Source organism: Zootoca vivipara, chromosome 6 (genome assembly GCF_965207765.1).
Source record: "Zootoca vivipara chromosome 6, rZooViv2.hap1.1, whole genome shotgun sequence".
Lineage (NCBI taxonomy): Eukaryota > Metazoa > Chordata > Lepidosauria > Squamata > Lacertidae > Zootoca > Zootoca vivipara.
Window position 1 is genome coordinate 85,739,867 of NC_142589.1, and position 27,800 is coordinate 85,767,666.

The 27,800-nt window shown below is 47.3% G+C and overlaps 1 protein-coding gene and 1 non-coding gene across 2 annotated transcripts; one reads left to right on the forward strand and one right to left on the reverse strand.

Annotated features, from left to right (window-relative positions):
• The first annotated feature begins 1,787 nt into the window (after positions 1-1,787).
• TRNAE-CUC (transfer RNA glutamic acid (anticodon CUC)) lies at positions 1,788-1,861 on the forward strand. Its single transcript has one exon. It is a non-coding gene; the product is annotated as a tRNA-Glu (tRNA).
• A 216-nt stretch (positions 1,862-2,077) lies between these two features.
• Positions 2,078-27,365, reverse strand: ZAP70 (zeta chain of T cell receptor associated protein kinase 70). The gene is made up of 13 exons (XM_060275409.2): positions 27,145-27,365; positions 18,582-19,040; positions 16,969-17,129; positions 15,573-15,711; positions 14,491-14,572; positions 13,309-13,349; positions 13,003-13,057; positions 10,040-10,223; positions 9,413-9,619; positions 7,529-7,721; positions 4,691-4,831; positions 3,728-3,840; positions 2,078-2,989 (listed from the first exon to the last, which is right to left on the reverse strand). Exons 2-13 carry the CDS (start codon positions 18,981-18,983, stop codon positions 2,872-2,874), a joined length of 1,836 nt encoding a protein of 611 aa, XP_060131392.1. The 5' UTR covers positions 18,984-19,040; positions 27,145-27,365; the 3' UTR covers positions 2,078-2,871.
• Positions 27,366-27,800: the final 435 nt, after the last annotated feature.

A 27,800-nucleotide genomic window follows, 5' to 3' on the forward strand; every position in this document is an offset into this window, starting at 1 on the left:
CAACAGAAAAATGAAATGAAACAATTAAACATTAAAAGCCTCCCTAAAATAGGGCTGCCTTCAGATGTCTTCTAAAAATCTGGTAGCTGTTTTCCTCTTTGACATCTGATGGGAGGGCGTTCCACAGGGCAGGCGCCACCACCGAGAAGGCCCTCTGCCTGGTTCCCTGCAACTTGGCTTCTCGCAACGAGGGAACCGTCAGAAGGCCCTCGGTACTGGACCTCAGTGTCCGGGCAGAACGATGGGGGTGGAACGCTCCTTCAGATATACTGGACCGAGGCCATTTAGGGCTTTAAAGGTCAGCACCAACACTTTGAACTGTGTTCGGAAACATACTGGGAGCCAATGTAGATCTTTCAAGACAGGTGTTATATGGTCTCGGCGGCCGCTCCCAGTCACCAGTCTAGCTGCCGCATTCTGGATTTGTTGTAGTTTCCGGGTCACCTTCAAAGGTAGAGCGCATTGCAGTAGTCCAAGCGGGAGATAACCAGAGCATGCACCACTCTGGCGAGACAGTCCGCGGGCAGGTAGGGTCTCAGCCTGCGTACCAGATGGAGCTGATAGACAGCTGCCCTGGACACAGAATTGACCTGCGCCTCCATGGACAGTGTGAGTCCAAAATGACTCTCAGGCTGCGCACCTCGTCCTTCAGGGGCACAGTTACTCCATTCAGGACCAGGGAGTCCTCCACATCTGCCCGCCTCCTGTCCCCCACAAACAGTACTTCTGTCTTGTCAGGATTCAACCTTAATCTGTTAGCCGCCATCCATCTTCCAACCGCCTCCAGGCACTCACACAGAAGTGCCTGGATCAATCAATCAATCTTTCCCCCCATCCCTAGACTGGCAACTTGTTCAGATTTACCTTTTTAAAAGACCTTTTTATCTGTGGTCCTTCCTTTGCAGGGGGTTGGACGAGATGACCCTTGGGATGCCTTCCGAATATTCACATTCTGTGATTTATAATGTTCAAGGGTTCTTACAAAACCATAAATGAGCATTGCCCCCAACCCCCAACCCTGAATTAAACAAACAAGAACATCACTTTACAGTCAGAACCTAAAACATGCACCTGTAAATAAAATACATCAGATATATATCTCTCCAGCGTTTGTCACATTTTAGCAGAGGACGGCTGTCTGTTTTTTCAGAAGTGCTGTGGTTGCCTCTTACTCTGATCAAAGGTGAGGACTGGCTGGCCTTCACAGACCTCGTAGGGAGAAAAAAAATGGCCGGGTGATCTCAGCCCTTAAAAAAACTCCTTTATTAAACATCTTTGAAGATACAAATTAAAAATTAGATGAGCAAAATGGATCCAAGAGGTGAGTTATTAATGTGAGAGAGAGCCTGTTATGTACTGAGCTGAATCATAGAACAATAGGATCCAGAATCAGCAGTCTGATTGGTCCGCAGGAGCCACCCAATCCAACTCCAGGTGGAAGTGAATCCGCAACCTGATTGGCCTGCAGGAGCAGCCAATCAGGCTGCTGGCAGAAGTCAATCCACAAACTGATTGGCCCACAGGTGTAGCCCTGAAGTAGCCAATCATGCAAGGCCCATTGTGTAAATAATGTATATAAGCACATGGTTTTGGGGAAAGGGCGATTGTTCTCTTCTTCTCCTTGATGACTACGAGCTGAATAAAGAGCATGAAATTCACTCTCGACTCCGAGTATATTTCAGAGCCATAACTAGGCACATGAATAATCTTAATACTTTCTTCCTCCTTTATATTTCCTTTGGAGGGTTTTCCTTTGCAGGGTTTCAAAGTGAAGAGATTACTCAATGGACTGGTATAGCTCAGTCGGTAGAGTTTGAGACTCTCAATCTCAGGGTTGTGGGTTCGAGTCCCACGCTAGGCAAGAAGACTCCTGCATTGCAGGGGGTTGAACCAGATGGTCCTTGGGTGTCCCTTCCGACCCTATGATTCTGTGACTATGCAAAGATGGCAGGAATATTAAGAGGTCAAAATGGTGAAATTTTTATAGAAAAATGGAGGCCTCTCTTCTTCTTTTTTTGGAGTATTTGAAAAGGGTCTGTAGCCAGATGAAATCGCAGGCAGGATTCGAGATCGTAGTAGCGAAAGAAAAATGATAAAGTAATTTTATTAAAGGGATCTGAGTTTGATTTAAAATGCAGTAGAAAAAGGTATGAACAGAAACACTGAGGAGGTTGTGGGGGGAGGCAATACATGAAACAATGCAACTACAGTATTTACTTTGAAGTCAATTTGGAAAAATTAGGAAATTCAATTAAAATTACATTATGTATAACAAAACAGATAACTCTTGAACTTGATGGGTCCCTTCCAATGAATTGTATTCTATGATTCTATGAAGGCTACTAGCAACAATCTCTACGGCTCTGCCTCCACAATCTGAGGCAGAGATGCCAGAAACAGCAGGAGGGGAGGGGGCTCTTGCGCACAGATCCTGCTTGCATGGTGGGGCCACTGTGAAAATAGCATGCTGGATTGGATGGGCCATTCATTGGCCTGATCCAGCAGGCTCTCGCGTTCATATTCGCTGACGGAAGGGGAAGGGAGAGGAAAACCTGGAGCCACTACTGAATTTGGATCAACAGTGTGCGGTGCCTGTTGTACAGGAGGACTGTCAGTAGGGGGCACCAGAGTCAATGAGAGGCAGAGAAGCTTTGCAAGACGGAGGGTGAGGGAGGAAGCCGACAGGCAAGGAGGGCTGGTTGCCCACAAGAAGGCAGGCAGTTGTGGGCTTGGGTGAGGGCAGACTGAGCTTGGTCTCCACCATCTCTGGATTTGCAGCCGCAGAGAAACAGCGCAGCCTGCAAGGCATCCCTTCCCAAAGGAGGACAGACGTCTTGGCTGCAGAGGGTTTGGGGTGGGTGTCTGGAGAGCTCAATCAGGCGTAATTTCCGCTTTCTCCTCTTGCCTTTCCTCTGTCCGGGCGGCGATGCTGTAGTAATAGGTGCGGATGAGCGTCTCCACCCTGGAAAAGTCCGGCCGGTCTTCCCACCTGGGAAGGGAGGGAAATGGAGGGGAGAAAATTAAGTGGGGGATCTGCATATCTGTCAATGAAATATCCTGGAGGCTCATACTTGCACTGACCTCTCCACACCCTGCCATAGCTGCCAAGTCTCCCGTTTTCCCCGGAAAACCCCCGTTTTTCCAGCTGTCCCCAGCCGAAAAAACGATTTTTTTTGTTTTTTCCCGGTTTATTCTGGCGCGGCGGCCATTTTGGAACTGGGCGGAGCATGCTCAGAAGCGACTTTTGATGCTGCCCTGCCCAGTTCCAAAATGGCTGCAGCGCGACTTCTGGTGCGGTGGCCATTTTGGAACTGGGCACAGCAGCATCAAAAGTCACTTCTGAGCATGCTCCGCCCAGTTCCAAAATGGCCACCATGCTACTTCCGGTATGCTACTTCCGGTCCGGTCCCTTTTTTTCCAGAGAAGAACTTGGCAGGTATGCACCCTGCAGCAGTGAGTTCCGCAGCTTAACTCCGTTCTGCACGAAGAAGCATTCCCCGTCTCAGGTATCAGGTGTGGGTATTCCTTGGCTCACAGAGTGACCATTCTGTGATGTTATGGCAGTGGGGAAAGCTGTATTGTAACTTTTGAATAAATGTTTGTTTGTTTTTAAACTTAAAGAATCCCAGATATTGGCCTGCCAACCCTGCATGGTTTTTGAGAGGGCTCGGCTAATCTAGAGCACTCAGCCAAGCCAGACCTCGTTGAACTGCAAAAAGAGTCTTACTTGAAAGTCCAGCACTGCTGCATCAGCTTGTACATCTCCGGGGGGCATTTCGGGGGGCAATCCATCCTCTTCCCGTCCTCGAGGAATGTTATCACCTCCGGTCCTTTCATTTTCTAGTGGAATGGTGGCAGAGAAATTGATTGGTTTGCCTTAAGAGCAGGGAACCATAGAATCATAGAGTTGGGTCATCTAGTCCAACCCCCTGCAATGCATATGATTAAGAGGCTCATGCTCTAACAACAACAACAACAACAACAACAACAACAACAACAACAACAACATGGTAAATAATAAATATAATAAAATATAGATAATTTTTATGAAATAAGACTAAACGGATAGGTAGATACTGTAGATTAAGATTGCCGGAAGAAATATCAACAACCTCAGATATGCTGATGACACAACCTTGATGGCAGAAAGTGAGGAGGAATTAAAGAACCTTTTAATGAGGGTGAAAGAGGAGAGCGCAAAATATGGTCTGAAGCTCAACATCAAAAAAAACTAAGATCCTGGCCACTGGTCCCATCACCTCCTGGCAAATAGAAGGGGAAGAAATGGAGGCAGTGAGAGATTTTACTTTCCTGGGCTCCTTGATCACTGCAGATGGTGACAGCAGTCACAAAATTAAAAGACGCCTGCTTCTTGGGAGAAAAGCAATGACAAACCTAGACAGCATCTTAAAAAGCAGAGACATCACCTTGCCGACAAAGGTCCGTATAGTTAAAGCTATGGTTTTCCCAGTAGTGATGTATGGAAGTGAGAGCTGGACCATAAAGAAGGCTGATCGCCAAAGAATTGATGCTTTTGAATTATGGTGCTGGAGGAGACTCTTGAGAGTCCCATGGACTGCAAGAAGATCAAACCTATCCATTCTGAAGGATATCAGCCCTGAGTGCTCAGTGGAAGGACAGATCTTGCAGTGTGTAGGGTTCCCAAGTTACTCAGCTTAGGGGTGTTCACCTTGTAGGGTTTCTGTCCGTAGCTAAACGCCTCCCACATCGTGACGCCGTAACTCCAGACGTCACTCTTGCTGGAGAACTTCCGGAAGAGGACGCACTCTGGGGCGTACCACTTCAACGGCCACTTCCCTGTTGTCTTGGCCTGCATCGAAAGGCACAGAAGAGGAGCAGTGAAGAACCGCCAGTTAACGTGCATGGTGCAGAAGGAGAAGACTTAGGTGGACAACTGGCTCTCCCCAAGCAGAGACAGGCCCCACCTTCGCCCAGCATCCTGTCCTCCTAGGGGCCAACCAAAGGCTTCCTCCCTCCTTTGTTCCCCGTCATTCTAAGGTAGACTGCCTCTGCCCATGGAAGCTCTATTTAGCAGTCGTAAGAAACTCAGGGGAGCCTGGCTGCTGGATCTGGCCATCCAGTCCACCCTCCTGTCCTCATGGTGTCCTAACAATAAGCCCTGACCTCTGAATGCAATGGCAGCAACTCTCCCCAGTTGCGACTCCCAACAGCTCATATCAAGAGGTAAGTCATTAGAAATTAATTTCAATGGGCAAGACCTGTTTTTTTTATTCCGTTTCTACCCCAGATTTCTTCCCAGGAACTCAAGGTAGCATGCATGACTCTCCTTTGGCCCATTTTTATTCTTCTGAAGAACACTTAGAGACTGTGGCTCACCCCAAAGTCACCCGGTGAGCCTGATTGAGGGTTTGAACCCTGTTCTCCCAGGTCCTAGTCAGTCAGTCAACTCCAAACAAAAGATCAGCAATATAATAATAATAATAATAATAATAATAATAATAATAATAATAATAATAATAATTTATTATTTATACCCCGCCCATCTGGCTCGGTTTCCCCAACCACTCTGGGCGGCTTACAACAGAAAAATAAAACACAATAATCTATTATACATTAAAAGCCTCCCTGAACAGGGCTGCCTTCAGATGTCTTCTAAAAGTCTGGTAGTTGTTTTCCTCTTTGACATCTTTTGGGAGGGCGTTCCACAGGGCAGGCGCCACCACCGAGAAGGCCCTCTGCCTAGTTCCCTGCAACTTGGCTTCTCGCAACGAGGGAACCGCCAGAAGGCCCTCGGTGCTGGACCTCAGTGTCCGGGCAGAATGATGGAGATATCATCATCGGAGGGCAGGACAAATTGTTATAATATGTTATTCAATAAAAGAGATTTACGTTTTTTAATACCGGTAGCTAAGGTGCAAAATTTGGCCACAGTGTAGGATACTGAGCTCAGAGAATCTTCCAAAACGTAATGTTTCGGGGGGGAAATACCAGATAATATTGCAAGGGTGTGAATTTTGATAATAGGGGTAAAATGAGTCGCGTTCGTTCTTCACCTTAGAGTTCACAAAATAAAAGAATGTGAATAACAGATTCCACCTTATTGGACATCCATGGGCAAAGGCACTCATTGATTGGTACACGCAAGAATTTGCCGTGTAACACAGCTGAAGGCATCGCATCAAATCGAGCTCTGGAGAAGGCCCATCTATAAGATTCATAAGTAATATTGGATAGATACGGGGCAGCTGCCAAATTAGGCCAAGATTTTAGACACCTGTAGTTATCAGGGAGTAAGGCACCTTCTTTTTGCAGTTCAATATCGAAAAGCCTCTGAGTACGAATTGTTTTTGCCTTATTCAAAGTTCCATTAAAGAGGTCTTCTGGGTTTAGGCCACACATGTCCTTGTTCATAACACCAACACCACCACAACCACCACCAACAACTTATTGCTTACACTCTAACCATGACGTAGTTGGCGTCACCTCGATATAATCAAATGCCTTCTTGTTTTCTCAGGATCTGGTTGGGCAGTGTCCCCCTTCCCTTAGATATCTCTAGGGCTGGGCGATATATCAATATATTGTCCAAAACCAGTTTGAAGTCATAGAATCATAGAATTGGAAGAGACCACAAGGGCCATCCAGTCCAACCCCCTGCCAAGCAGGAAACACCATCAAAGCATTCTTGACATATGCCTGTCAAGCCTTTGCTTAAAGACCTCCAAAGAAGGAGACTCCACCACACTCCTTGGTAGCAAATTCCACTGCCGAACAGCTCTTACTGTGAGGAAGTTCTTCCTAATGTTTAGGTGGAATCTTCTTTCTTGAAGTTTGAATCCATTGCTCCGTGTCCGCTTCTCTGGAGCAGCAGAAAACAATCTTTCTCCCTCCTCCATATGACATCCTTTCATATATTTGAACATGGCTATCATGTCACCTTATTGTGAAATCAGTTTCATAGTTTTTGACCTGGCAATAAATATATCGTGAATCATGATGTGTGTTAGGGCTGGGTGATATATCATCCAAAGCTGGTTTCAGGTCCATATCATGATATTGGTTCCATAATTCTTGACTTGGCAATATATTGCAAATCATGATGTGTGTGTGTGTGTGTTTGCAAAAATCACAATGTGGGGGAAACAGTGAAGCCAGCCAATGCCTCTACATAGCTCCAATCTTATTTCAGACATTGAGATATATCAGTATATCGTGGTATTTAGCTGGTGATATATCACAAATTTGAGAACCAGCTCCATCCTTATTTCAGACATCATGTATCACAATGTTTACGGTAGCTGATGATATATCACAATGTTGAAAACCAGATATTGCCCAGCCCTAATCTCAACCATTCTTGCATCCCAGCAGATCACTCTCTGACCTTCCAGGCATGTCAAACCTGCGGCCCTCCAGATGTTTTGGACTACAATTCCCATCTTCCGCAACCACTGGTCCTGCTAGCTAGGGATCATGGGAGTTGTAGGCCAAAACATCTGGAGGGCCGCAGGTTTGACATGCCTGCAACCCGTTTTTCATTTCTCACCAGGTAGTAACTGTCATCAGCGGCCAGAGCTTTGGACAGCCCAAAATCACTGATCTTGGCGTAGTGTTGGTTGACCAGCAGAACATTCCGGGCAGCCAGGTCTCGGTGGACGAAGTTCTTCTCTTCCAAATATTTCATGCCAATGGCCACTTGGTGCATCAGCTCGACCACATTATTTACGGGGACTTCATCCCTAGGGGAGGGAAAGAAAGTTCTTCCACGGTTAAGGCATTGACTTAATGAGGGTTCCTGAGCTGGAGAACCCAATTGCTTTAGAACAGGGAAGGGGAAACTTGTGCATGTGTGTGTTTAAGATATTGAACAATAAAATCCAAACTCATGTATGAAAGAACGATAAAAATCAACATCTCAAGAGAATAAGAAAAGAGAAAAAGCAAGAGGGGGGAAACGGTGAGGATGGACAAAAGAGATAGAGATAAAAGAAAAGGACCTCCTCCACAACCCTTTCTGTCAATTGTTAGTACTACATTATATTATTTGATATATAAACACTCCATGAAAATTTCTGGCTGCACTTAAAATTACAGTTCTCATACTATTCTGCTAAATGGTATTTTGTCACATTTCCCTCCCAGGCGCAGCCTTCCTCTTTTGTCACTCAAAAAGTCCAAGACGGAGAAAGTTTCTTAGCCTGAGGACTTCCAGGGAGGTATTACTTGTATTCTGTTTCATAGAACCAGAGTTGGGAGGGACGCCGAGGGTCATCTAGTCCAACCCCTCAGGGTCCCTTCCAGCTCGACAATTCTATGACCTCAAAAGGTGGCGAACTCTCCGTCGTTGGAGGTTTCTAAACAGGGGCTCGGGGGGGGGCACCTGTCAGGGATTCCTGAGCTGGGAGTCCTGCGTTGCAGAAGGTGTCCCTCCCAGCTCTACAATTCTATGCTTTTATGGTTAGTGGCATCCCCGTGGCTCAGATCCGTGGCTCATATCTCTCAGGAGCCAAATATTCCATAGTGCAATCCCAATATCGTAAAACTCCCTCCCGGCGAGGCCCCTCCCTTGCTGAACTTGACAAGGACATTTCTATTCCAGAAGGTCCCTTCCAACCCTACAATTCTACGATTCTAAAGGAAATCGCATTAGGCCTATTTGTATCCCCTTTTATTCAGCGGATGAACTGCTTAATCGATCCGCCATCTGCTTTCTTACCTTCTTTGGAGAAGAGAAGAAGAAGAAGAGTTTTGGATTTGATATCCCGCTTTATCACTACCCAAAGCATAGCTGCTAAGTCTCCCGTATTCCCCGGGAAACCCCCGTTTTTCCAGCTGTTCCCAGCTGAAAAAACAGATTTTTTTTGTTTTTCCCCGGTTTATTCTGGCGCGACGGCCATGTTGGTACTGGGTGGAGCATGCTCAGAAGCGACTTTTGATGCAGCTCTGCCCAGTTCCAAAATGGCTGCAGTGCGACTTCTGACGCGGCGGCCATTTTGGAACTGGGCAAAGCAGCATAAAAAGTCGCTTCTGAGCATGCTCCGCCCAGTTCCAACATGGCGGCAGCGCTACTTCCGGTCTGCTACTTCCGGTCCAGTCCCTTATTTCTCAGACAGGAACTTGGCAGGTATGCCGAAGGAGTCTCAAAGCGGCTAACATTCTCCTTTCCCTTCCTCCCCCACAACAAACACTCTGTGAGGTGGGTGGGGCTGAGAGACTTCAAAGAAGTGTGCCTAGCCCAAGGTCACCCAGCAGCTGCATGTGGAGGAGCGGAGACGCGAACCCGGTCACCCAGATTACGAGTCTACCACTCTTAGCCACTACACCACACCGGAGAAGGAGAGTTGTCCATAAACCTTGGAAATGGAAAAAGAACTGGATTTGCAGTTCCGCCCGGGACCTGCAGATCCAATCTGCAGCGCGATCGACTCACTTCTTAGAGGAGAGGAATCTGTTGAGAGACCCTCCGGAGGCCATCTCCATCACTAGCATGAGCCCCTCTGCCTCGCAGACGCCGATCATGCGGACGATGTGAGGGTTGTCCAGCTGGTGCATGAGCTGAGCCTCTTTCATCATGTCGTCCCTCTCGGCTTTCTCGTTCCCGCTTTTCAGGACCTTGATGGCCACGTCGATGTGCTTCCTAGGGAGGAAGGGAGCAGAGGTTATGGCGATGGGTGGCAGCTGGGATTGGCCTCTCAGAAGAAGCACTCCCCTCGACATGCTGGAGGCGGAGGGATGCCTCTACCTCCGACGTTGCGGAATGCCTCTTCTTTGAGTAGGGAAAGGAGGCTGGGCTCTTAAAGGACTCTTTGGAAGACTATTTGAAAGAGGCATTCCACCCAAACTAGAGTAGTGCCGTGTTTCTCCAAAAATAAGACACCATCTTATATTTATTTTTCCTCAAAAAAAAGCACGGTGGCTTATTTTCAGGGGGTGTCTTTTTTAAAAAAATTAAGTATGGTACAGTTTAACCTGACTCTCTGGGGAGCGGCTGCCAGTCAGTGCAGGCAATACTGAGGTAGTCGGATCCTTGCTCTCGTTCACGATGAGGAAAACTTACTTCTTCATTTTGTAAACGCCTTTCCGGACGGAGCCGAAATTGCCTGCCCCCAGCTCCATGTCCTCGACAATCAGGTTGCTCCTCTTCAGGAATAGCTTCTTCTCCTTCAGCTCCTCGGGGTCGCTGTAAGGGCTTTCATAGCAGGACGTGTCCATGGGCAGGATCCGCCCCTTTTTTCCACGGCCTGCACCCATCCCCAAGAGAACTTTTTTTTAAAAAATGAATTTTATAATTTTCATAGTCACATAAACAAAGCAAAGCGTTAAATTAAATTGACTTCCTCCCCTTCCATTGTTCCTTCTATTCCCTGTGTTTTCCCTTTCCCATTTTATCTCGACGTATTTTTTACTGCTGAAATTACTCTGGTCCTGCTAACGTTCTAATAATAATACCAGACAGAGGGCCTTCTCGGTAGCAGCACCCGCCCTGTGGAACGCCCTTCCATCAGATGTCAAGGAAATAAGCAGCTATCCTAAAGACATCTGAAGGCAGCCCTGTTTAAGGAAGTTTTTAATATTTAATGCTGTACAGTATTGTTTTAATATTCAATTGGGAGCAGCCCAGAGTGGCTGGGGAGACTCAGCCAAATGGGCGGGGTATAAATAAATTATTATTATTATTATTATTTAATGAAATGAAGAAAAAAATTAAATGGGCCATTCCCAAAAGACCAGAATATTTTCTTATAGGGATAATAGGGACGGAGGTTTCAAAGAAGATGATCAAATTATTTATGTATGTGACAACAGCAGCTAGAATATTATATCCACAGAATGGAAAGAAGAGAAGGTAGTAGTAATAATAATAATAATAATAATGTCAAAGGAGGATTGCCTTTTGAAAGTAAAAGATGTTGCGGAAATGGCAAAGCTGACAGCGAAATTAAGAGATCCAAATTAAGAACTTTTCATAGAAGAATGGAGGCCTTTTGTGGACTATTTAAAAATTTTATAGTAAAATGAAATTGTGGCAGGATTCAAGATAAAAGCAGTGGAAGAGAAATGATAAAATGATTGCAGTAGATGAACTTGGTGTGATTTCCACCTCTTTCTTCTTTTTCGCACTTAAAGAAACAATTAGTAGAGTGAATTCTTAGATGCCCTTGCAAAGTTAAAAACTTCCTTTTCAAAGTGTCACCAGTGGCCACAAGGTGGCGCTGTAGCCATTGTTGCTGTTGCAGTCTTTTAGATTTTGTTGTGATTTATGTGGAAATCATTTGGTTTGGTTGTGTGTTTTTTTAACACTTCCTTTACAAGATACTTTCGTTATTGTGAGGGACAGAACGTACAGGCAGGTCCCTCTCTTACCTTCCAAGTTCCGGACTGCAAAATCCGGGACCGGCAGCCATTTTACACCGGACGTTGAGTCGATGTAACTTCCGATGTTACTTTGCCCTTCTATGGGCACCCAAAATGGCCGCCGCCGGCTTAAAAAGTCGCTTGTACGCATGTCAGGAAGTGTGCCGACGCAACTTCCGGTGTCGCTTTGCCCATCTATGGGCACCAAAATGGCCGCCGCCAGCACCGGAAGTTACGTCTATGCACTTCCGGACATGCGTAAACGCGACTTTTGAAGCTGGCAGCGGCCATTTTGGGTGCCCATAGAAGGGCAAATCGGAAAGAAAAAAAATGGCCTCCGGCAGGAGAAAATGATGGAGAAAAACGGGAGACAAAGTGATACGGGGGACCACTGGGAAAAGGTAAGTAAAAAAGGGGTTTTCCCGGGGAAAACGGGAGACTTGGCAGCTATGGTCCCTCCCATCTTAAGCAGCAGCTCATCACCCAATGGGAGCGCTAGTGCATAGCTGCCAAGTATCCCGTATCCGCCGGGAAAACCCCTTTTTTCTTACTGTTTCCCGGCGGTCTCCCGTTTGGTGGAAAATCCCGGCATTGTCCCTTTAATTTGCTTCTTCCCGGCGGCCATTTATCTGGTGCCGCTTTGCCCTTCTATGGGCACCAGAAAATGGCGGCGCCGGCGTCGGAAGTCGCTTCCGCGCATGACCGGAAGTTGCGTGACGCGACTTCCGGTTGCGGTTTGCCCTTCTATGGGCATCAGAAAATGGCGGCGCCGGCATCGGAAGTCGCTTTTACGTGTTTCCGGTCATGCGCGGAAGCGACTTCCGGCGCTGGCGCCGCCATTTTCTGGTGCCCATAGAAGGGCGAAGCGCCACCGGAAGTTGCGTCACGCAACTTCCGGTTATGCGCGCGCTGCCGTTCCCGGATCTTTACGATCCGGACTTGGCAGCTATGCGCTAGTGGGGAGGAAGAGATCTCCAGCGGAGATTCAGGAAGTGGTTCCGAGGCTCAGGCAAGGTAGCGGAGCCCATGCCCAGTGTGGGAAGGGAAGTGGGAAGCAAAGGAAGGAGACCAGTCCCACCGACCCCGGAACTGAGGAGGAGGCAACGGGGGCGGAGATTCAGTATGCCGAGACTACTTTGCTGGAGGAAAACGCGCGAATCTCCATTTGGAGGTTCTGACCCTTAACGGACAACATGTACATAGTACTGCTCTGCACTATAAATAATCAGCCCTAAATAAAAGCATGAAAAGACAACGCCTGGAGGAGTCGTTACTCTAGAGTAGCCACCAACGCGCCTGTGACAGCTATCTTGTAGTTATGTGTTTTCTTCATGTTCTAAGCTGCATTGAGCATGGTTTCATAGAAACCTGGAATCCTGGAATTGTAAGGTAGGGAGGGACCTCCAAGGGTCCTCTAGTCCAACCCCCTGAAATGCAGGAATCTCAGCTAAAGCATCCAGGACATATGGCCATCCAAGCTCTGCTTAAAAACCTCCAAGGAAGGAGAGTCCACAACTGTGGGAAGGCAGCACATGAATAAAATTATGTGTGTATGTAGAGAAAGAGGGGAAATGCCTAAAATTTGGACCAGTTACTTACCAAGAACATATAAAAACACAACAATTCACCTTGGGGTGCTGGTTTATTCCCTTGCCCTTTACTCACCGATGGGCTCAGGTGTGTAACCATCAGAGTTTTGTGATACGAGTCTCCGTTGAGCCTGGCAAGGAAACATAGAATCATAGAATTGCAGTGTTGGAAGGGGATCCCTGGGGGCATCTACTCCACCCCTTGCAGATTCAGGATTCGCTTCCGTGCAGAGATCGGTTCAATGGGATTTCCCTGGCCGCTGATGGAAGCCATGGCTGATCTCTCACCCAGGACATGCGTGTCCCCCAGTCCTTAAACCGACCCTAAAAGGCGGTACCCGACTGCAACAATTTGAGAGGAAGCAAAAAAAGAGATACTTACGAATGCAGACGGATGAGCCGGTGGGGCAGGCGTCACGGTTTCTGGAAACAAGAGGAAAGAGTTTGCTTAGGTGACATCTTCGAAGGACAAGCCTGAGCTATGGTCCTTCTAGCGCTCTCATGCACAAACAAACAAAGCCAAGCTTCCAGACCTCATGAACCTTGCTTGGAAGGAGCTAGGTGGGAAGAAGATACAGTCCCAACCAAGGAAGAGTGGCAGATAAAATTAATGGACTATGCCAAAATGGCAAAATGTACGGGAAGAATTAGAAACCAGGGAGAAGTAACTTTTAATAAAGAATGGGGAGAGCATATTATCTATTGGAAAAACTGTTGGGGGGGGGAACTAAACTCATTAGCAGGACTGATGCCATATAGGATGTCATATAGAAGAGGGTGAAAGGTTGTTTTCTGCTGCTCCAGAGAAGCGGACAAGGAGCAATGGATTCAAGCTACAAGAAAGAAGATTCCACCTAAACATTAGGAAGAACTTCCTGACTGCAAGAGCTGTTCGGCAGTGGAACTTGCTGCCAAGGAGTGTGGTGGAGTCTCCTTCTTTGGAGGTCTTTAAGCAGAGGCTTGACAGCCATCTGTCCGGAATGCTTTGATGGTGTTTCCTGCTTGGCAGGGGGTTGGACTGGATGGCCCTTGTGGTCTCTTCCAACTCTACGATTCTATGATGCAGAACTTGAGGTCAAAAATGGAAAATAAGGAACAGTTACGGATTTAGTAAAAATTGTGGTTATCTAGTCTTATTAACTTATATGCAGAATTCATCATGCGAAAGGCTAGACTGGATGAATCCCAAACCAGACTAAACAACAACAAGTCTTTTATATATTGTATATGTATCAATGCATTTGGATGACTTTGTATGGTTTTACTGTTTTAACTTATGCCAATAAAGGCTAGTTACAAGTAAGAATTGAAATCATTAAGGAGATGCAGGGGGAGGGGGAAATTATAATATAAGAATCCACAAAAGGACGGAGGGAAGTCCAAGGGGATATGGGTATTGTTTTGCTTTGCTTTTTAATTGGTGCTTGGAAAAAATTGAAAAATTCATATATACTTTTTAAAAGAAACTAGGCCGTATTTAACAAAGTCCACTAAAAGTAAAACAAAAAACAAAACAAAAAACCCAACAATTCTGAATTGCTCCTGAGAGCAATTGGGCTCTCACCTGTTGGCATATCTGGATTGGGTGTACTTTCCTTCAAATAATAGATCAGGCCATCTGGTTTCAGTTTGAGATATTCCACGAGCTGCAGTTGGGAAGGGAGGAGAAGAAGGTTAGAAGCCCAAAAACACAGAGAGAATTTTATTTTATTTTTAAAGGCTCAACTTTGCCTATTCCACATTCTCCTTTTGCTCGGATCCCAAGATCTCCTTGGAGACAGCAAGACGAAATATGGGAGGTGAAATAATAAGCCCAGCTAGGGATGGTCCAGGGGAAGGGTTCCTCCACATGACAGTAGATTTCATGAATGCAAGGGCCACATTCCTTTCTTGGCAGCCTCTTAGGGGGCCGCATGCCAGCAGTGGGCGGAGCCAGTGGCAAAAGTGGGCAGAGCCACAGAGCAAGGTTATACCTGAGTACAGCAGGGTAATTTCCGCCCACACAGCGACTGCTTTGAGGTATTATTTTCACAAGAATATAATTTTAGGAAATTAACACACAACACCCCTCTGTCCCATAGCTGCCAAGTTATCCCTTTTTTTAAGGGATTTTCCCTTATGCTGAATAGGCTTCCTCGCGAGAAAAGGGAAAACTTGGCAGCTATGCTCTGTCCTCCATTCACTTCCAGCTAGGAATAGACACATCTTTCTTCTCCCCCACCCCTCACTTTCCTCACTTTCCCTCTGTATCACTTTATTTATTTTTAATCGAAATTATTATACTCCATTGGGTTCCGTTGCCCATCTGGTTTTCTGTTTGTCTCCCTCGACAGCCACCACACATGCTCAGTCCAAATGGGTCTGTTTTGGGGGCTCCCCCTCCCTTTAAGTGTCCACCCATTCCCCCCCCCCCCAACAAAAGTTGTACCCCTGCAAACCTTGTGGTTCGCCCGTGTTTGCCGACACCTTCTTGGGTGGCAGTGCCCATCTTGCCTTAAAAAAAAAACACCTATTGCAGGGGGTTGGGCTAGATGACCCTCAGGGTCCCTTCCAACTCTGCAATTCGATGGTTCTCCTCTCTTCATTGCAATGTAGGCAATCCGAGAAGGAGGAGGGTCTCCAGCCCCACGCACTCACACAACCCACCTGCCACAGCGTATCAAACTTGGTTCCGTCGTCCACCGAATATTTTCCTGCTTTGTCCTGTCCGATCCGGTAGTGATAAACCGTCTTTCCATAGACGAGGGACAGAGCGTAAGAGCCGCTCTCCTTTTTCTCTCTCAGCCTGGAGGGAAATGGCATTGAGGTTCTCGGGATCAGCTCTGTTCCTACTAAGGGGCACCTGATTCTTCTCCAAGGGGCCTGGCGAAGGTGTCCATTTTCTGGTTCTCATTCGTCCAATCTCAGCTTCCCTATGCAAAGCAGGGTCCCCCGAGATAATGCCATTTTGTATGACATTTGCACGAATGTGTGTCTTTTATGGGCAGGTTGTTGCTATATATATAGGCATTTGACTGGGGAATGGCATTGCAAAATTCAGAGAAGTGCCAATTGTGAGGGGTGGCTGCTTTCCATTCCGCATATGATTTCAAAAATTACAAATCAGGGGAGTTTGCCTTTTGAGGCAAACCCGAGCTTAATTTACACCCTGTGGCTACCTAGCAATAAACAGAATTGTAGAGTTGGTAGTTGTTTTAATCTTCGATAGATGTCCCGAATCTGCAAAGCGAAGCAGATGGGTGCCCCAACTGCATAATGGCAGCAACACAGAAAGACGACAGACAGGTTGGAAAAACAATGCAGCAACGAGAGGAATTTATGGATGCATCGAGGACAGGGTGCAGGAACCCATTTTGGGGAAAGATTGGATTGAATGTGTTTTAATTTGTGGTTGGTTTGTTAAAATCTGGAAAATCAATAAAAATGATTTGGAAGAAGAAGAAGAAGAAGAAGAAGAAGAAGAAGAAGAAGAAGAAGAAGAAGAAGAAGAAGAAGAAGAAGAAGAAGAAGAAGAAGAAGAAGAAGAAGAAGAAGAAGAAGAAGCATAGCTGCCAAGTACCCCGTTTTCCCCGGGAAACCCCCGTTTTTACTTACCATTTTCCCGGTGGTCCCCCGTATCACTTCGTCTCCCGTTTTTCTCCGTTATTTTCTCCTGCCGGCGGTCATTTTTTTTCTTTCTGATTTGCCCTTCTATGGGCACCAAAAATGGCTGCCGGCGGCTTCAAAAGTCGCATCTACGCATGTCCGGAAGTGCATAGACGCGACTTCCGGTGTCGGCGGTGGCCATTTTTGGTGCCCATAGATGGGCGGAGCGACACCGTAAGTTGTGTCAATGCACTTCCTGACATGCGTACAAGCGACTTTTGAAGCCGCCGGCGGCCATTTTTGGTGCCCATAGAAGGGCAAAGCGACACCGGAAGTTACGTCAACGCAACTTCCGGTGTCACACGGCTGCCGGTCCCGGATTCTGCAGTCTGGGACTTGGAAGGTAAGAGAAGAAGAAGACGACAGACAGGAAGCTTTCCCCTGATAGCGTGCTTACAAGAATTTCCCATCAGGCTGCGAGCCTGAGTAGAGTCTGCTTTCTGCTTGCGCTCGAGTGATGGGGCCGTGGTACCAGGGCATCTTCTCGTGGGCTGTGGTGGCCAGAAGTTTCTCCACCTGGGGGGCCTGGCTGATGATGGCCTGTTCGAGGGTGTCCCCCTACGAAGAAGGAAGAGGAGAGAACAGAGACTCTATTGCCTTTCTGGGAATTATTTAAACTTCCGAGACAAGCTGTGCTTGGTGGGGGAAATTATCAGCCTCCCATTTAACCCCGGTTGGTTGCTACATAAGGGCGGCACTCCACGCCTAGATGTTAGAGATGGAAGGAACTGCTTTTGTAACTGTATGTTGTTCTAAACTAGGGGTTCCCAAAGTGGGTGGTACGGTCTCCTGGAGGGCAGTGAGATTACCTTAGAGGAAATATCTAGTGGCTTAGAATTGTAAAGGTAAAGGTAAAGGGACCCCTGACTATTAGGCCCAGTCATGACTGACTCTGGGGTTGCGGCGCTCATCTCGCTTTACTGGCCAAGGGAGCCAGCCGACAGCTTCCAGGTCATGTGGCCAGCATGACTAAGCCGCTTCTGGCGAACCAGAGCAGCACACGTTTACCTTCCCGCCAGAGTGGTACCTATTTATCTACTTGGACTTTTGGCATGCTTTCGAACTGCTAGGTTGGCAGGAGCTGGGACCGCGCAATGGGATGTTCACACCGTCGCAGGGATTCAAACCACCGACCTTCTGATCAGCAAGCCCTAGGCTCTGTGGTTTAACCCACAGCGCCACCTGCGTCCCATGCATAGAATTGTAGAGTTTCATAATTTTTGACCTGGCAATATACTGTTAATCATTTGGGGGGGGGGGGTTTGCAATGTTATTTCAGACATTGTTATATATCAGTACCGGTATATCACGATGTGTAGCTGGTGATATATCGTGACGCTGGAAACCAAATATCTCCCAGTCCTGCTTTGTGTTCCCATCCAATAGGAAAAGAAGGGCATTGTAAAAGCTTTATCTCCAATGGAATGCAAATAATGGATTTCAGAGGCTGTAACTCAATAACAAAGACTGAACATTGAAAGGAGATAATCTGGTTTGCATATGGAAAGGAAAAGGGTTTGCGCAAACAGGCCGAGGCTGAAAACTATCAGGGATAAGAGAATGAATCTACATGCGAGTTGGGAAGAAGAACAAAACGTTTAAATTACTATAGCCTAACTTCACTTGTTTTTATTTGACGTAATATTGTTTAATCCGTATGCAGGAGTTGGTAAAGGGACAGCTGAGGGACGAGTATTTTGCTTAGCAAAATGGATGTTAAGCAGAAATAAATCTGTAAAATAAGCAGCATGTAAAAGGGGATGAATTGGAATATACCTGAGAGAGTGGGAAACCAGTTTTTTTCGGGGGGGGGGAACGTTTTAAAACACTTTTAATTCGATTTGGATGTGTTATAAATTTGAAAATGAATAAAAATTAACTGGCAAAAATGTTGCTGCTTTCTTCTTTTCTTTTTGACGTTTCCCCCGTGCCCTCCGGTGCCGCTCCATATTCCGCTGGCCGCAATGTTTTCCCCAACAACCACAGGAAAGGCCCCGATTCTGCCCGTACCTCCAGCTGCCACGTCTGCCGGATATATTCCCGCACCATGTTCTCTCGGATGGAGTCAAAGATGCCCAGCTGGGGTTCGAGGCCGCCGGGGCGGTTGCACGGCCTCTTCAGCGGGCAGCAGAGCCCGTCGGCATCCTTGGAGTAGAACTCGCAGAGCTCCTCGGGGCCGCAGTGCGCCTTGCCGCCCGCGATGGCGAAGGTGCCGTTCATCAGCCGCTCGATGGGGTAGTGGTGGAAGTGGAGGTTGTGGGTGACCGACAGCACGTAGCCCCCCAGGCTGCGGAGGCACTGGCGGAGCAGAAAGAGGCCGTCCATCATCCCGCCCAGCTTGAGATGCTCCTCTGCGTCCGAGCGGGAGATGCTACCGTAGTAGAAGGGCAGGTGGGCAGCCGGGTTGGGCATCGCGCGGCAGGTTCTGGGGCTGCCCAAGCGGTGGTCATAGGGTGCTCAGGGAAACACCTGGGGAACAGGAGCAGGCAGGCATTATTATTAAATTTCAACAACAACAGAATTACACATGCAGTTCAGTGCAGCTTGGTTCGGTTTACAGTGGAACCTCGGTTTACGAATTTTCGGTTTACGAACGCCGCGGACCCATCTTGGACGGATGAATTCACTTTCCATTACTTTCAATGTGAAAGTTCGCTTCAGTTTATGAACGCTTCAGTTTAAGTACTCCGCGGACCGTCTGGAACAGATTAATCCACTTTCCATTAATTTCAATTGGAAAGTTCGCTTCAGTTTATGAACGCTTCAGTTTATGAACAGACTTCCGGAACCAATTGTGTTCATAAACCGAGGTACCACTGTATTGTGTTCTACCAAACAGCATCTTAAAAAGCAGAGACACCACCTTGCCAACGAAGGTCCGTATAGTATAGTTAAAGCTATGCCGACAAAGGTCCGTATAGTTAAAGCTTGCCGACGAAGGTCCGTATAGTTAAAGCTATGGTTTTCCCAGTAGTGATGTATGGAAGTGAAAGCTGGACCATAAAGAAGGCTGATCGCCGAATAATGGGTGCTTTTGAATTATGGTGCTGGAGGAGACTCTTGAGAGTCCCATGGACTGCAAGAAGATCAAACCTATCCATTCTGAAGGAAATCAGCCCTGAGTCCTCACTGGAAGGACAGATCCTGAAGCTGAGGCTCCAAGACTTTGGCCCCCTCATGAGAAGAGAAGACTCCCTGGAAAAGACCCTGATGTTGGGAAAGATGGAGGGCACAAGGAGAAGGGGACAACAGAGGACGAGATGGTTGGACAGTGTTCTCGAAGCTACGAACATGAGTCTGACCAAACTGTGGAGTTTGACCAAACTGGGAGTCCATGGGGTCACGAAGAGGCGGACACAACTCAACGACTCAGCAACAACAACCAAACAGCCACTTCACATGTAAAAATAATAACAACAAGAATTCTGCTGCTAGCAGTGGTTTACATTTCTGCTCCCTGACCTTTAGAGCAGGCATCCCCAAACTGCACCCCCCCCAGATGTTTTGGCCTACAACTCCCATGATCCCTAGCTTACAGGACCGTGGTCAGGGATGATGGGAATTGTAGTCCAAAACATCTGGACGGCCAAAGTTTGCGGGTGCCTGCTTTAGAGGATTAATCATTTCCCATACCCCCTTTTTGTTACACGAATTTGTAGAACCTTAGTGAGAAATTTGGATGTTCTAAAAGAGATAGGCTTCTCTACATCAGACAACAGAAAAAAGGTCTTTGCTGTGGGATGGACTACTGGGAGCAGACAAGTCATAACAGTTCCTAGAGTGTCCACTTGGAGGAACACCTGGAGGAACACCTGACCAGGTCAGTTTCCTGTTCCTCCAGACATGCAGATGAGATGGATTAGCTGGCAGATAAAAGCCCCTAGCCAGCAGCCATTCTCTCTCTTAGCCATCTCTTCTTCAATGGGATCACATCTCCAGAGAATCCACAGTTAGGATGGTTTTCTCTCTTGGCCTGCTGCCAAGAGAGAAACCAGATGGAGCCTTACTCGACTAAGTAGACTCCAGCATAGCTGCCAAGTTATCCCTTTTTTTAAGGGAAATTCCCTTATGCTGAATAGGCTTCCTCGCGAGAAAAGGGAAAACTTGGCAGCTATGGACTCCAGATGTATATATTTGTAACTTTTCTACGTAAACCTGCCTTTCTGAGATTATGCTGTTAACTCAGGATGTCATGTGAGTAAACTCTATCTTATTTTAAGACTATTGTGTCATGTATTTCTTTTACAGGGGATTTACTAGGAAGTATAATATTGTTGTATAGGTTTTAACAAACCTAAACGCACACTTTTGCTGCACACAAAAAGGGAATGTCACTCTGCTGATATTGGAAGCTTGATAACACAAGCTTGGATAGGATGTATCTAATAATATATCCTAATCATAGCTGCCAAGTTTTCCCTTTTCTCTTGAGGAAGCCTATTCAGCATAAGGGAATTTCCCTTTAAAAAAAGGGAGAACTTGGCAGCTATGATCCTAATACACATCCCTAACATTCCCACATTTGCAAAAGGTGAGCTTCCCTTCTGCAATCTTCACCAGGGGCGGACGCAATTGTTTCTAAGATCGTTATAAAAAGGGCATTCAAGGAGTCCGTAGTGCGACGCGTGCAGCGTGCGTCATGACACATGGGGCGTGCGTCAGGACGCATGGGTCGTGACGCGTGACACATGCGTGTGACGGACACCCCGCCCCCTGCGAGGTGCCTTCAGGTTTGCCGCCCCGGGCAGCCAGAAGGCTAGCGACGCCGCTGTCTCCCACTTGGACTACTGTCATAAGCTCTCAGTGGGGCTACCTTTGAAGGTGACTTTTGAAGTGTAGGTGGGTTCCCATGAGGCAAGACACAGTGATCACAGCAAGAACCTTTATTGAACTACATAACTGGGAAATGGGCAAAGCAACTGCTTATATACATTTCTGAAAGCCTGGGCCACTCCCACTCCCAACATGATTGGCTGTCTAAACTTCCAAGCTGCAAATCATAACTCAGAGTTCAAGGGCCAATGGCAGAGGCCCAAATGTCGAAACGTTCTGTGATTGGGCATCATGTTTTGAATCAGAACACAGGAGCTCACAATCCTTAGCATACCTGCCAAGTCCGGGTCGTAAATATCCGGGATCGGCAGCGCGCGCATGACCGGAAGTCGCTTCCGCGCATGACCGGAAACACGTAAAAGCGACTTCCGGCGCCGGCGCCGCCATTTTCTGGTGCCCATAGAAGGGCGAGCGCCACCGGAAGTCACATCACGCAACTTCCGGTCATGCGCGGAAGCGACTTCCGGCGCCGGCGGCGCCATTTTCTGGTGCCCATAGAAGGGCAAGCGGCACCAGAAAAATGGCCGGGTAATTAGGGTTGCTAACAATTGCATTCTCCTCCACTCATAGCTGCCAAGTATCCCGATTTAAGGGACAATACCGGGATTTTTCGCTAAACGGGAGACCGCCGGGAAACGGTAAGAAAAAAGGGGTTTTCCCGGCGGATACGGGATACTTGGCAGCTATGCCTTAGTCCAGACTCAAGCTCAGGCAAACACGGACCACTGAATACATAACACCTTGGAAACTACAGTACAACTAATCCATAATGCAGCTGCCAGAATAGTGACTGGGTAATTTTATTGTTTTATCTTTTTGGGAAGTCTAACTGCATGAAAAAGTCCTCTCTTTTTTTGGTCTGTCCTGAATCTTCCAACCTTCAGTTCTAGTGTGGGGAGAGAGGGAGGACAACTTTTCCCTATCCGCTTTCTCCATGCCATGATTAATTTCATACATTTCTGGCATTGTGTCTCTTCTTCCTGCCTTTTCTCTAAGCTAAAAGGTCCCTAAACACTGGAAAAGGCTCCCTTCAGGGAGTCTCTACTACATGCTTGATAGATTTTGCAATTTATAGCATCCATGTGTTTGCACTCATATTCTGGTCCCGGAAGGCTAGAGCAGCTCTTGAAGACTCAGAAGGTGCTCATATGTCATTTTGGGGGCAGGAAGTTGCGGCAGGAAGCTCAGCCGCCAGGAGGTGTGACTTAAGAGCAGGCAGATGGTCGCTCTGTGTGTTTGTGCTGGGGGCTTGCTGTGCAAATGTAGCTACAAAATGAAGCATCTGACACCAGGCTGCTCTCAAGCCTTCTGGGACAGAGCAGTTGGTAGGGCCACGGGTTCGAGCCCCACAATGGGCAAAAGATTCCTGCATTGCAGAGGGTTGGACTAGATGACCCTCGTTACCACCTTTGGTCAGGCAAAATACGAGACAGGTCAGGATGGGGAATGCGGAGGCTAAAATTTTATTTACCTTGCGTCCATTAAGGCGAACTAGGCAGTTGCCTAGGGCACCAAAATGGAGGGGGCGCTGGCCAGCCTCATCCAGGGCTGCCGCGCTAACAATTCCTGATGTCAGAGATGAAGACAGCCAGCCTGCGCAACCGTCCCCCTTTGACACAGCCGGCATCTTGGTGACAAAGTGAAGGCTCCCGCAGGTGCTGCTGCTCCTCCTGCTGCCGCCGTCGCCACTCCCTCTAAGGACCTTTAGCCTCTGAAGCAGCCTCTCCGCCCATGCCGCTGCTGCTCCTGAGCACAAGCGCGGCGTTTTGGCTCTGTTGCCTCCCAGCCCCTGACGGCTGTCAGACGGGGCCTCGAAGTGCCACTTCGTGTGCGGGGCTGGCTCAGCGCAGCCTCAGGCAGAAAGGGCTGGTGGGAGAGGCGGCCCGTGGAAATTCCCCAAAATTAGCTCGCGTAGGACGGAGAGATGCCGCACGTAGGTGTTTGCTATCGGGTTGCAGACGCGGATGCAATCGCCCGCATGTCTACTCAAAAGTCAGACCCACAATTTTTTAAAAAAGCAAACGCGTGTTCAAGTATCTCTACTCAGAAGTAAGTCTCACTGAGTCAAATGGGACTTACTCCCAGGAAAGTGAGAGAAGGGCCGGCTTACAATGCAATCCTATATATGCCTACTCATATATACTCATGTTTGAGATATGATTGGCTGGGGGGGGGGGGCGCCAGAAGGTGATCTTGCCTAGGGCGCAAAAAACCCTAGCACCGGCCCTGATTACAATGGCACACAGGATTTGCAGTGGTTTACGGTCAACGGGTTGAGGTTGAAACCTGACAAGACAGAAGTTCTGTTTTTGGGGCACAGGAGGAGGGTGAGTGTGGGTGTGGGAGAATCCCTGGTCCTGAATGGGGTAACAGTGCCCCTGAAGGACCAGGTGCACAGCCTGGGGGTCATTTTGGACTCACAGCTGTCCATGGAGATGCAGGTCAATTCTGCCTCCAGGGGTCTACCGAGACCCTCCCTGCCTGCACACTGTCTCGCTAGGTTGGTCCATGCTTTGGTTATCTCCTGCTTGGACTACTGCCATGCGCTCTCCGTGGGGCTATCTTGGAAGGTGATTCAGAAACTACAGCTAATCTAGAAGGCGGCAGCCAGAGTGGTGACTGGGAGTGGCCGCCGGGACCATATAACACCCATCCTAAAGGATCTATGCTGGCTCCCAGTATGTTTCCGAGCACAGTGGACAACCCCGTTAGATGGGCGGAGTTGAAGTATTATTATTATTATTTTTATTATTATTACTACTACTACTACTACTACTACTACTACTACTACTTTACCATTTGGGGAGCTAAGTGGGAGAGCATCTATTCTGCCTGCAGGGGAAACCGAGGAAGGTGGAAAAACCAGTTTAAAAAAAATTACCTTCTGTGTTTATCTCTGATTAGCATACATTATCTTTAAAAGGTGTGCGATCACAACAGACATCCAGCCTCCATGCAACTGAGGGTTTGTGGTTGAGCACAATTCAAAGTGTTGGTGCTGACCTTTAAAGCCCTAAATGGCCTCGGTCCAGTATACCTGAAGGAGCGTCTCCACCCCCATCGTTCAGCCCGGACACTGAGATCCAGCGCCGAGGGCCTTCTGGCGGTTCCCTCACTGCGAGAAGCAAAGCTACAGGGAACCAGGCAGAGGGCCTTTTCGGTAGTGGCGCCCGCCCTGTGGAACGCCCTCCCATCAGAGGTCAGAGAGATAAACAACTACCTGACATTTAGAAAATAACTAAAGGCAGCCTTGTTTAGGGAAGTTTTTAATCTGTGATATTTGATGTATTTTAATGTTTGTTGAAAGCCGCCCAGAGTGGCAGGGGAAGCCCAGCCAGATGGGCGGGGTATAAATAATAAATTATAATAATTATAATTATAATTAGCAACTTCATAATTTCATTTTACGAGCCTCCGAGCTCGAATGATGCAGTCCCCGCAAATGAAGCACAGCTCAAAATTTGCAGACACGGTGGAAATTGTGCGCGAATTTGCAAAAATAACACGCAGGGATGCATCATATCAGGGAAACTGCATATCAGAGAAACCCATCGATGGGAGGCAAATGAGCGCTAAACTGCTGATGAACTTCCATTAGGGCTTTTAAAATTATTTTATTGAAGTTTGCAAACGGATGTGGAAACATGACAAACTGAAAACTGGAAGGGTGGAAAACTTGAGAGAAACCGAAATCAACCCCAAATCAACCCCAAGTCACAGTATAGATGTCAATCGATTCGCAAGACTCCGCTTCCCCTACAAACACTGGAAATTTTTAGCTCAGAGAAGACCCATTGGAAATTGATGGGCCGAAACGAGTCCAACGGGGACTACTCTGAATAGGACTGTGAGTAGTGTCTGGCTAAGTTAAACACAGAGGAACTTACTGAAATCAAAGGTCCTAAATAAAGCAGCCTGCAATGATTTCGCTCCAAGTAGGACACAGAACATGAAGAATCTGTGAACCGGTTTCTACCTATGAGCAGCAAAAATAATTAAAGATTGTTGTGTTATGACTATCTTAAAACAGAGGGAAGAACAGAATGCAGCAAAGGGGGAGGATAAGAAAATCATAACAGAAAATGGGATGTGAAGTCAACAAGATGAAAGAAATCTTTTAAAATTTGCATTGGGATTTTATGTGTAATTTTTGGCCCCCTAAAAATAAAGTTAAGTTTCTAGTCCTGTGGTTTTGGATAAGTGGCTGATTTAAATAGGAAGCTCTCTTACACTAAATCACACCACAGGTCTATCTAAACCAGGGACCCCAAACTAAGGCCCGGGGGCCGGATGCGGCCCAATCACCACCTAAATCCGGCCCGTGGACGGTCCGAGAATCAGCATGTTTTTACATGAGTAGAATGTGTCCTTTAATTTAATATGCATCTCTGGGTTATTTGTGGGACATAGGAATTCATTCATTTCCCCCCCAAATATAGTCCGGCCCCCCACAAGGTCTGAGGGATAGTGGACTGGCCCCCTGCTGAAAAAGTTTGCTGACCCCTGATCTAAACCCAACACCAGCCTACCCTAACCAACCTTTAACAACCAAGGACCCCCTTGAGGTTCGCTCCCTGAAACCCTGCCTTGAACCCCCAACTTTATTTGGTGTGTGCTTTTTCCATAAAATGTCTATACCACTTGACTATCTCAAAGTGGTGTTTCTCCATAGAATTAAAGCTATTAAAAGTATTGGGGGAAACAATTTTTTAAAACTTTCCAAAGATAAAACCTGTGATAAAATGAAAACAGATTAAAACATATGTCAACATTCCTGCAAGGCACATGGTGGGAATAGATGGCCCTTGTGATCCTTTCCAACTCTACGATTCTATGATTCCACATGTCTGGAAAGGGTTTGTCTAAACAGCAACGAAAATGTATTTAGCAGGCACAGGAAAGAGTACAGTGAAGAAGGTGTCCCCTGATCATAGAATTATAGAGCTGGATGGGACCCCCAAGGGACATCTAGTCCAACCCCCTGCAATGCAGGAATCTCAGTTAAAGCATCCATGCATAGCTGCCAAGTTATCCCTTTTTTAAGGGATTTTCCCTTATGCTGAATAGGCTTCCTCGCGAGAAAAGGGAAAACTTGGCAGCTATGCATCCATGGCAGATGGTCCCCCCAACTCTGCTCAAAAACCTCCAAGGAAGGAGAGCCCACCACCTCCCGAGGGAGATTGTTCCACTGTCGAACGGCTCTTACTGTCAGAAAGTTATTTCTGACATTAGTCGGAATCTCCTTTGTTGTAACTTGAAGCCATGGGTTCGAGTCCTACCCTCCAGAGCAGGAGAAAACAAGCTGGCTCGCTCTTCCATGAGACAGCCCTTGAGCTATTTGAAGATGGCTATCATATCTCCTCTCAGTCTCCTCTTTCCCAGGCTAAACATCCCCAGCTCCTTCAACCGTTCCTCACCAGGCTTAGTTTCCAGACCCTTGATAATCTCGGTCACCCTCCTCCGCACACCTTCCAGCTTGTCAACCTCCTTCTCAAATTTTGGTGCCCAGGACTGAACACAGTATTCCTGTTGTGGCCTGACCAAGACAGAATAGAGTGGTGCCATTACTTCCCTTGATCTGGACACTAGGCGTCTGTTGATGTCAATAGGCAAGGAGTCCCAGAGGGCAGATGCCACCACAATGAAATATCAATTTCTTACCAATGTGGAGCAGCGCCAGTTCAGCACTAAATGGGGAGAAAAATGGTTATCTGTGCATCAAACATCTCAAGATCCTTACCTGATGGAGAGAGCAGGGAAGACAACGGACACTTCCGTAAACGTTTCTGTCTGTTTCTCTCTTTTTAAGGGGAAATGATGTCCATCCCAAAGCAAAATGATGGTTTTTAGGGGTGTAAAGGGAACGAGAGAGAGAGAGAGAGAGAGAGAGAGAGAGAGAGAGAGAGAGAGAGAGAGAGAGAGGTCTTCTGGCAGTGAAGACGTGGCGGCTGAGTTTGCTCTGCAGGGTGAGGTCTTTGAAGTTTTGACCCAATTTCCGTACTACGTAAGCAGGAAGGTTGATAAAAGCGCGTTTGAAGAAAGGCTTCTGGTTTTGAGAAGGTGTAAAGAGCACAAGTTAGGCTTGAAAAACTCACATTCGCCACTTCCTTTCTCAGGGAGAGCTCCTGTGCTTTTTGAGTATTGTGCCCCAGGCAGAAATTCGACTGGTAGAGCCATAACTCGCCTCCCTGACTCTTTCCCCTCTCTTATGGGAAAACCTGCAAGTCTTGATTCCCTGTCTGGTAGGTAAAGGCATCTTGCCTGGGGTCAGGGGGAGCAACACTACCTAGTGGTTAGAATCGTCGCATGTGGAAATTCCAAATAGGGTTGCCAGACTCAATAGTGGACAGGACTTCTGTGCCTTTAATTGCCCTGCTCTCTTTTGAGTCTGGAAAC

Bases quoted from the DNA above. Each gene is read 5' to 3' on its own strand.
- ZAP70 (XM_060275409.2), bottom strand. From the start codon at position 18,983: ATGCCCAACCCGGCTGCCCACCTGCCCTTCTACTACGGTAGCATCTCC. The intron at 10,224-13,002 runs GTGAGTAAAGGG...GGATGGGTGCAG, and splicing joins TTACACACCTGAGCCCATCG to GCCGTGGAAAAAAGGGGCGG. The intron at 2,990-3,727 runs GTAAGACTCTTT...CTCCCTTCCCAG, and splicing joins CAGCAGTGCTGGACTTTCAA to GTGGGAAGACCGGCCGGACT.